General features: G+C 41.6%; 2 protein-coding genes across 2 annotated transcripts; one reads left to right on the top strand and one right to left on the bottom strand.

Annotated features, from left to right (window-relative positions):
* Nucleotides 1-315: 315 nt before the first annotated feature.
* LOC129742765 (uncharacterized) lies at nucleotides 316-3,765 on the bottom strand. Its single transcript, XM_055734706.1, has 3 exons — nucleotides 3,663-3,765; nucleotides 1,813-3,533; nucleotides 316-501 (listed from the first exon to the last, which is right to left on the bottom strand). The coding sequence occupies exons 1-3, from the start codon at nucleotides 3,763-3,765 to the stop codon at nucleotides 316-318; spliced, it is 2,010 nt and encodes a 669-aa protein (XP_055590681.1).
* Nucleotides 3,766-5,734: 1,969 nt separating this feature from the next.
* Nucleotides 5,735-8,003, top strand: LOC129746158 (hexamerin-1.1-like). Its single transcript, XM_055739670.1, has 3 exons — nucleotides 5,735-5,876; nucleotides 5,935-6,065; nucleotides 6,125-8,003. Exons 1-3 carry the CDS (start codon nucleotides 5,771-5,773, stop codon nucleotides 7,973-7,975), a joined length of 2,088 nt encoding a protein of 695 aa, XP_055595645.1. The 5' UTR covers nucleotides 5,735-5,770; the 3' UTR covers nucleotides 7,976-8,003.
* Nucleotides 8,004-9,629: the final 1,626 nt, after the last annotated feature.

Below are 9,629 nucleotides of genomic sequence, written 5' to 3'. Positions count from 1 at the left end.
TCGTTCAGCTCCGTTCTGGTAAAATGGGCACCAAACTGCAGATGCATATTCGAGAGTTGAGCGGACTATGCTGCAATACAGGCTTTTCAGGCAGTACACATCTTTAAACTCCTTGTAACATTTTGAACATCAAAGTTCAGCTTTGATTAAGCACCCTATTCAAACGACGAAAAACTCATACGAAACACACTCCAAAACGAACGAGCAAAACGCCCGAGCGAAAACCTTGAGCGTCGACCAAAACTGTAGCAGCATCAACACCAAACTGCACTAGATCGGAATCGATAAAAGGGCAATGATTGCTGCGATCGAGTTTCATTCCGTTCTTGGGCCTTCTCCCGTGTGGTCGGTGAGTGCGACCGAAAGTTTTGTGCGCTGCTGTTTCGCTGTTTCGCTGTCGCTACGACCGATATTCTCGTGCCGATGCTGTCGTGTTGGACGTTTGGAGGCCGTTCGCGTCCAAGGTGCGATGTTGCCGTGGGAGAAGAGTGCGGGAGCGATCTGGGTGTCAACCCATCACCCGTTTATAGACCGCTTTACGCGGAATCGGCAATTTTCATTGCCATTAATTGGATAATGAAAGAGATCCAATCTTCGTTCGATCGCTCTCGCCAGCCGGAGCAAGGAAATCCAGAAGGGCCACGTAAGTTGTGAAACAAAGATTAATAGTGCAATGCTAAGTTAGCCGTGGTATTCCCCAGGAAACCAGTGGCCCTTTTTGGTGTTATCTTTTACTTTTGCGGAACGAAACGCTGGAATCCGGTTGAGCCGACGGAAGCTGAGGCTGACCGTGAGATCTCACGCGAGTGTGTTGTTTTTTTTTATTATACTTGGCCAATTAGAAAAGTTGTAATCTTTATGTAATTCTGTGAAAATTAAAAGGGTGTAAAATCTAAGCTGAACCTGTGTTATGAACCAGCTGCGGATCCACGACTTCCCGCTAGCCGCCGGGCATCTAAACGAAGTGTTGGAAAATCTTTAAAAGGTTTGGCGCTTAAGCCAACATTTTTTTTAAAGCCTTGTTTAGCCGAATTGAACCTTTTTTTTTTTGCAACATGAAAACGTTACATCCTTTGTTACGCGAAATAAGAAGCCAAGACTTCTAGATGCTTTATCAACGATGTAATTCGTATGAGTCTTAAACTCCAGCCGATGGTCTAGGATAACTCCCAAATCGTTGATGTGTTCCACCCGGGCGATGGTTTCGTTCCCGAGAGTGTACTCTGCGCAAAGAGGGTTCCGCTTGCGAGAAAATGAAATGACCGCACATTTGCTGTGGTTCAGAGGCAAGCAGTTGGTGTCACACCAGTGAGCGAAGGTGTTGAACTGCCTTTGCAAGAGATCGATATCGTCTTGGCCATTGATGGTGTGGAAAAGTTTGAGGTCGTCGGCATACGCAAGTTTTGGACCGTCCAAGAGAGTGAGTACATCGTTAAAATAGATGACAAAAATTATCGGTCCCAAGTGGCTTCCCTGAGGCACACCTGAGCAAGCGGAGAACTGTCTTGAAAAGTTATTTCCAGTTTGCACTGATAACTTTCGTCCTGTTAAATAGCTCCGAAACCAGTCCAGGAGGGATCCACCGAATCCTAAGCGTTCGAGTTTTGCGATTGCAATATCGTGATTTACTTTGTCGAAAGCAGCAGACAGATCAGTATAGATGGCGTCAGTTTGGGACTTCATGGCAAAGCTATCTTGCACGAATGATGTGAAAGTCAGCAAATTCGTTGTCGTGGATCGTTTTGGCAAGAATCCGTGTTGATCGTTGGAAAAGTATTGCTTCGAGGACGAGAAAATCGGATCCAGAACAACCAATTCGAACAGTTTGGCTATCGAACAAAGAGCTGAAATTCCACGATAGTTGTCTATATCTTTCTTATCTCCCTTTTTGTGAACAGGAAACATATAAGCTTCTTTCCAAAGCGAGGGAAAGATTGCGAAGTCCAGCGAAGCTCGAAAAATATGCCTAATGGGAGTCAGTAGATGTGGCATGAAACGTTTCAAGAAAATAGCTGGTATCCCGTCCGGACCCGTAGATGATGAATTTTTAAGCTTGGCTGTCGCCTTCAGAATGGCTGCGTCATCGAATGAAATACGGCTTAAGGAAGAATCAAGAGGTGAAATATTTCTTACAGCCGTATCCAGTTGTTCTGAGGAAATGGATCCCGTTGAGAAAACGCTTGAAAATTTCTCAGCAAAAAGATTACATATTTCAGAATCGGTGTTCGCTGTGTGGTCTTTCAAGAACATTTTAGACGGAAGCCCGAATTCTTTCCGCTGATTTTTGACGTACTTCCAGAAAGATCTCGGGTTGGTCTTAAAATTGCGCTGTAGCCGGTGAAGATAGTTCTGGTAGCAACGCCTGCTGCTTTTTTTGTATGCCGTGTTTAGCTTGCGGTATTCTTCTTTTGTGCAGAGGGACTTGTGCTTGCTGAAGTATCGAAGAGCACGGTTTTTAGCCGTCTTCAATTGTCGCAGTTGATTAGTGACCCAGGGAGCTCGTGGGTTGGACGGTAAGCTTCGTTTCGGAACATGACGATCGATTATGTAGTTCAGTATGTTTGAGAAAGTCGCAGCAGCAGCATTGGGATTAGAAAGATCGAGCTCATTCTCCCATTCGATAGAATCCAGGACAAGTGAGATAGCTTCGTAGTCGACGTTTTTGAAGTCCTGGTAGAAAGAAGCAGTTTCCTCTACGGGGGCGTTAATGTCAGTGACATCGATTGAGACCACTAAAGCTGGATGATGAGAAACAACTTTGACGAGAGGGGCGGGAGCTAAATCTATAGTCGGATTCCTGAAGCCTTCGTTTATGAAGCAGAGGTCTAGCGTACGACCGTTTTCGTTTTCGAAGCTGTTGATCTGGCGAAGAGTCGCGGTTCTCAAAGAGTCCAGAAAGATGTTGGAAGGAGCCGAGAAATAGGAGCGCATAGGATCTGGGAACAAAAATGCACCATGGGAGGGGCACCATTTCAAACCAGGCATGTTGAAATCACCGATAACAAGTATGTCATCTTCGGGAGAGCAGATTGAGCTTATTTTGGAGAGGCAGTGCGAGAAAGACTCAGCTACAACAAGGTCAGTAGAGCGGTCAGGAGGCACGTACACTACGCATAGGTACAGTTTCCGGTCACCGAGATCAATGCGAGCCCAAAGAAGTTCCAAATCGTTCCAGGAACTGTCTTCGATCAGCTGAGCCGTGAATCTGGACTTTACAGCAAGTAAAACTCCGCCTCCAGTTGATTTTTTGCTGTTCAGGGGGCTTCGATCGCAACGAAACACTACATAGTCTGGGCCGATAATTTGACTGGATAAGGTGCGGTCGTTTAGCCATGTTTCTGTTAAGGCGATGAATTCGTAGCAGGAACATGACGTGGCAAGGAGGTAGTCAACCAGACAGGAATTGACACCACCGACGTTCTGATAGTAAACGTTGATAGGCTCAGCAGTGTCGGGTGCAGAATAAGAACGTGGATCCCTGGAAATGCAAATTCCACCACGCGGAGAAGAACTATCGATAACAGCATACTTGCCTGAAAGCGCAGGCTGGAGAACCCCTTCACCACAGACGAACTCAGGGCCGGGACGACTGTTGTCGGTGGCAGGAAACAGCGCGACTGAGTCGAAGGGCTCAGGGGTCTCCGTAACTCCTGATACGTTGCGTCCCGGTGCTGGAGGCCCAGTAGATTTAGCGGAGTCAGGATGAATTTGCGGGTTAGATCTGTGGTGAATCGGAAACTGGATACGCGAGGAAGATGTTCTCATCATAACGGGGTACTTGCCTGTGAGAGCGGTCTGGAGAACCCCCTCGCCTCCATCGAACTCAGGGCCAGGACGACTGATGACGCAGGCAGGAAACAGCGCGACTGAGTCCTGCCTGCGTCAGTTGCAGACAAGAGGTGATATGACCATTACCCGAAGGTTGGGTGTATGGGGTCTCGAGTTGCACATTGTCTACCGTTCACTGTAGGGCTTGGTCTGAAGTTTATCTTTCAGGATCCGACGGAGACTTTGATCCGATATGATGAGATCCTCTGCCAATTCAGTAGCACAACGACGAGAATTTCTCTTAAGGCGCTTCTTGACGATCTTCGCCATGGCAGGTGTCACCACAGTAGGTCGGCGACCCCCACCCTACCGTTTTTTGGCACTTCCGGTCTCCAGGTATCTTTTAAATGTACGGTATACAAAACTTCTGCACACACTTATATCGGACAGCTCACGAACTATGTCCTTCTGCCGTTTGCCAGCTAGGAACAAGGCAACCACAGCGCTACGTTTCTGTTCGAGATCCATTTTTCCGGATAACACCTGATTAACACTTGCATCCAATGATAGCTAAGACTTAATGTAAACCAAGCGACGAGGGGTCGTTCAATACTGTTTCGTGTGCAACGAAATAATTACTGTTGAAGTAATGTAGCAGTTCAATTGCCGGACCCTGTACAATGACAAGTTTCCAACGATTCGATTTCCACACAAATAGAAAAATAAACAATTTGAGTAATTTGAGTACAACAAAAAAAACTCTTCGACCATGATTTGAACTCCAGTCCTCAAAGTTCGCTGTCCGATATCTTACCACGATGCCAACTCATCAGTTGATATGATCCACGCTGTAGCTCCATAGGCGTGTTTTTTTTTTACCGAACCGATCAAAGGAAGAAAGGGAAAGACCGGATACAGTGTCAATTGAACGACCGCCCATTTATCATAAATCAGTTCACTTTTAGATAGCTCAAATCGTTAACGTCGAATTAGCATTTTGTCAACTTTTTGGAGACATATTTACGAATTGACTAAACTGGTATCCGATTTAACCTTTTTTGGGCAAAGCTTGTCGTAAACCAATCACTTAATACCAACGTGTTTATGATGGTTATGGAATGGTGTCTCAATAGTCGATTTGGATTCTCATTTCTATTACGGTTTCATGTTAACTGGAAACAACGATAGTGTTAGAAATGTGATTTGAGAATCAGAAGCGAGCAACGGCTTATTTTAAAAAACTGTCATCGATTGTGCGTCTGTGTGTGCGTCAGTGCGACAATTTTACTGCGTGGAAATTATTTGCACAGGAGTCTAAATAGGTACAATTTCCGCAATACCATACCTTGAGAAAAACCGACTTCAAGGACCTCTGAAGAACTAAACCCATCTTGTAAACAGACAATTGTTTTCTATTAGTTAGATCACTACAAATAACATCATTAGCGATGCCTCGAATTCAATAGCGTCCTATAGTTTAGGTACAATCCCCCTACAAGTTTTCTACAATCAATGTTTTAGTTGGCAAGAGTTTCTTGGAACCAAAATTAAAATCCGTTGAAGACGATTTACGATACAATATGATATGCTGAAACATTATTATACATAGGTACCTACCTATAACTCAAACTGCCTCAAATTAAACTCTGCTCACTGGTTGTTGCGCTTGTTATAGCTCGTTTTTTTCTGATTATGTATTGCGTTTAATCTATTCCAAAATTATGAAAAATGTATTTTATTTAATCATTTGTGGTACGCTTTTCTAAAGATCATTTTTACCCATGCCAGAACAAGCCAAGTTTTTTTTCAAACGAACAGAACTTGCATCGAGCTCATAACAATAGCATACCTAGTTAGTTTCAAAAGATTCGCCAATCGCCAAACAAACGAATTCATAAGCCCTTATCAGTTGCAAATCATCACGAATCACAACGAGAAGCGGCAATGCATATGCAGAAATGGGCATTTTAAGTTGAATAGTCCTACTGGATTGATCGTAAAGATGGTTCAACATCGCTTGATTTTCGTTTTATTACTTATTGCAATAGAACATTTTATTTCCTCGACATCTTCAGAGGTGCCTTCTGATGCTGAAAGCGTGAAATATGGTAGATAATTGAAACATTATAAAACTTGCAAGTTCTTATATATTTATGAAACATCCAGCCAACAGGGAGCTGCTTCAGAAGCAAAAATTCTGTTTGGAAATTTTACGACACCCTTATCAGTCGGAAGTAATTCCTGAAGAATACCTAGCCTATACTAAAGAATGGATCAGTGATGAAAGCAAGTACTTGGTAGGAATAAAATGTTTTAATAAATCCTGTTAGATGATTTATAATTTAACACGTTGCAGAAATATGATGAAGTAAAGCAGTTCTTTGCAGTCTTCAAAGGGGAACACCTAGGAAAGGGTGAAATTTTTACCATTTTCAATGAAAATTTGCTCGAGCAAGCCAAATTGCTGTTCAGATTTTTCTATAATGCGATCAACTGGGACACGTTCTTCCGCAATGTAATCTGGGCTCGTGCAAACGTTAACGAGGGTATGTTCATCTATGCGCTAACCTTAGCGGTTATCCATCGGCAGGATTTACACGGAATAAATCTGCCAGTTATTTACGAATTGAGTCCCCACTTCTTCTTCGACGCCGGTGTGATGAATTACGCTCGAGTACGAACTATGGAAGATCCAGATTATGGCTTTCATCCTACGCTTAGAGAGTATATTACCGTTAACAAATCAGCACTATCTACCGGTTACAACACGGAAGGGCAGCTGGCGTATTTCACCGAGGACATTGGCTTGAATGCGTATTACTACTATTACAAGCTAGAATATGCAGCATTTCTCGGTGGAGATGGCCTCGGATTGAATAGAGATCGACGAGGAGAGTTGTTTTTATACATGCATCAACAACTTCTAGCACGATACTATCTCGAGAGACAATCGAATGGCTTAGGGCCAATTGCTGAACTGGCATGGGAACCACTAATTCCTACAGGATACTATTCGATGTTGCGTCACTGGAATGGTATCACTTTCAAGAAACGTGTTAACAACTTAGGACTAGCTGTTGGGGATGTTCGGAAGTTACAGAAATTGAAGGATCTTGAATCGTCTCTGAAACAAACCATCGATCAAGGACACCTGGTACTTGCGAACGGGACAACGATTGATCTCCGCTCTTTTGATTCAGTGGATTTTCTAGGAAACATGATTGAATCTAACGCCGATAGTGTCAATTCATCAAACTTTTCGGAGTCTTTGGAAGTTCTGGGCCGTTTGATTGTAGAACAAACCAGTTATAACGACTCAGTGGGATCTCTGTGGAATGGAGCTTTAGCTTTCACCGAAACAACAATGCGTGATCCAGTATTCTACCAAATGCTCGAACTAAATTTAGGCGTCTATTGGCAGTTCAAGAATCAACTCAAACCATACACACAACAAGAACTGAATTTCCCTGGCGTCCAAATAAAAAGTTTCAGAATTGAAAAATTAACTACATATTTCGAGAATTTCGATATAGATATAAGCAACGGTTTACCATTCGCGAATTCGGAGAACAGAACAACATGGGACTTCAAAGTCTTTGCCCGACAGCAGCGATTGAATCACAAACCGTTCAATTACACTTTGAGCGTAGCATCCAATTACACCGGGAAAGCAATAGTGCGTATGTACATGGGCCCAGCCATTTCAGGATTCGAAAACTTGCCGTCGGTGAAAAAATATTTCGTTGAAATGGATCAATACATGATCAATCTGATTCCCGGTGAAAATCTCATTGAGCGCAACACAAGTGACTTCTATTTCGACATAGCAGATCGAACCATATACTCCGAGCTGTACCAAAGAACTCTTGATGCATTAGACGGCAGGAAACCCTTTGCCCTGGACATGGCTGAAGCAATCTGTGGATGGCCAGATCGATTGTTGCTACCACGGGGGCTTCCTGATGGTTTTGACATTTCTCTGTTCTTTATAGTTAGTCCTTATCGGCCACCGAAAGTACCACAGTTTTCTACGTTCGATGCTTTTAAAAGTTGCGGTGCCGGCTCCGGATCAAAATATACAGAAGATTCACCCTTCGGTTTTCCACTTGACCGGAAGCTTGATATGGACAGTTTTTTGGTACAGAACATGCTATTACAAAATGTAACAATTTATCATTTAGACAGTTCACCGAATGAGCAAATTTGAATTTCAAATTTTTAGTTGAATTATTAGTAAAAACCAATATTTCAATAAAATAAATAATATGATTTTTTACTTGATATTGAAAAAAAAATCTGAAGATCTGAATCCAAAATTTCGATCTGAAATCTGAATCTCAAATCCAAGTCTGGGATATGAATTTGAATCAGAATCTATTCATGAACTCCGAATCCCGAATATTAAATAGATATCTATTCTTTCTGCATTCTGAACAACAAATCTGAAACTGAATACTGAGTTCTATACTATAAAAGTGATTTCTGAATCTGAGTTCCGAATTTCAATTTTCACACAGGTTTCAGATTTCAAAAACTAAATTTATATTTGATTTCTAATTCTGAATTCTTCAAATCTGAATCAACAATATGACTGAAATCTGAATATGAAAAATCCGCAATCTGAAATCTGAATCTTATATTTAAATTTGAAACCTGAATCTAAGCTCTTAAATCTGAATCTAACATCTGAATTTGAAATCTGAAATCGGAATCTTAATATGGCACTAACTCAATCTATAAAATGAGATATGGTTGACCCAAAGCCTACATGTGGTGAACATGTATACTCCGGAGGTAAGCCTGATAGCCATCCCGTCCGGAGTTCCAGAGTATCCGGAGTTCCGGAGTATCCGGAGTTCCGGAGTATCCGGAGTCCAACCACATCTCATTGTACCTTCAGGTTAAGGTAGTGCTACCTCTATCCCTGTCCTACTTCTCCTAAATAACGATTACTCTATAAAACGTTTGACCAACATCATTTGCTAAGTGTTAGTGAATCTCGTTTTTAAGCTTTTTTATCAGATTGAGGCTTCTTTGCCTTGATAAGTAGTATTGAAGATGAAAGTTTAAATCTGATAAAAAAAAGATTAAATCTGACCTAAAAAGCTTAAATCTGAGAGATGTGCTCCACACGACTTGTATAATCCAAGTAACACTGATTGATTTATAAGGCCCTTCAGGCCTCTTATGTAACATAAATTTGGTTTTGGAGCCGGTTATAAAACCTTAAATGTTGCTTGGAAAAGGTTGCATCCCTCTGCTAAAAAATGAGATGTTGCGGGGTTATGGTGTATGTACGTTAAAAAGTTTTCCTCGCAAAATGCTCTTATGCACTTTTCAACATCTACAAAAATTGTCTAATGTGTCTACCCATCTTTAAAATGTTCAGTTCTAATATTCTTTTTCCAAGAATATTATTTCACCGAATTAAAATTTTCAAAATCATCTAAACGGTGGTTAACAAATCTTAAAAACAATATGAAACCTGAACCAGAAATCTAAACCTGAAATTCTGATCTGAGTCTGAGTCTAAACTCTATCTGTATCTACCAAATTTGGTATGTGATTGTGAATTACTATAGGGTCCGGCAATTCAAGTGCGTTGAAATAAACATATAAATTGATCGAAACAACAACTTTTTATTTCATACTAGCTGATTTTACCCGGCCTTGCTCGGGTTCACAAAAAATCTGAATCGAAATGAGCCGTTTGACTTTTTGAAATATTGAAAGCTTTTTGTTCATCATCATAACAAATTGGACCATGTTTGGCCATGTGAGCTTTGTAAGTTTTGTTAGTCTTCTTAAAGTTTTAATTGGGATTATTAGCAATGTTTATCGTTTTCATATTAGCTTAGCTT

This window comes from Uranotaenia lowii, chromosome 2, assembly GCF_029784155.1.
Source record: "Uranotaenia lowii strain MFRU-FL chromosome 2, ASM2978415v1, whole genome shotgun sequence".
Classification (NCBI taxonomy): domain Eukaryota; kingdom Metazoa; phylum Arthropoda; class Insecta; order Diptera; family Culicidae; genus Uranotaenia; species Uranotaenia lowii.
The sequence above is the reverse complement of the archived record's forward strand: the minus strand, read 5'-3'. Positions and strand labels throughout refer to the sequence as shown.

Bases quoted from the DNA above. Each gene is read 5' to 3' on its own strand.
- LOC129742765 (XM_055734706.1), bottom strand. From the start codon at position 3,765: ATGAGAACATCTTCCTCGCGTATCCAGTTTCCGATTCACCACAGATCT. The intron at 3,534-3,662 runs GCAACGTATCAG...CTGCGCTTTCAG, and splicing joins TGGGCCTCCAGCACCGGGAC to GCAAGTATGCTGTTATCGAT. The intron at 502-1,812 runs GTTGTTCTGGAT...GTTGACACCCAG, and splicing joins TAGCCAAACTGTTCGAATTG to ATCGCTCCCGCACTCTTCTC.
- LOC129746158 (XM_055739670.1), top strand. From the start codon at position 5,771: ATGGTTCAACATCGCTTGATTTTCGTTTTATTACTTATTGCAATAGAA. The intron at 5,877-5,934 runs GTAGATAATTGA...TGAAACATCCAG, and splicing joins TGCTGAAAGCGTGAAATATG to CCAACAGGGAGCTGCTTCAG. The intron at 6,066-6,124 runs GTAGGAATAAAA...AACACGTTGCAG, and splicing joins GTGATGAAAGCAAGTACTTG to AAATATGATGAAGTAAAGCA.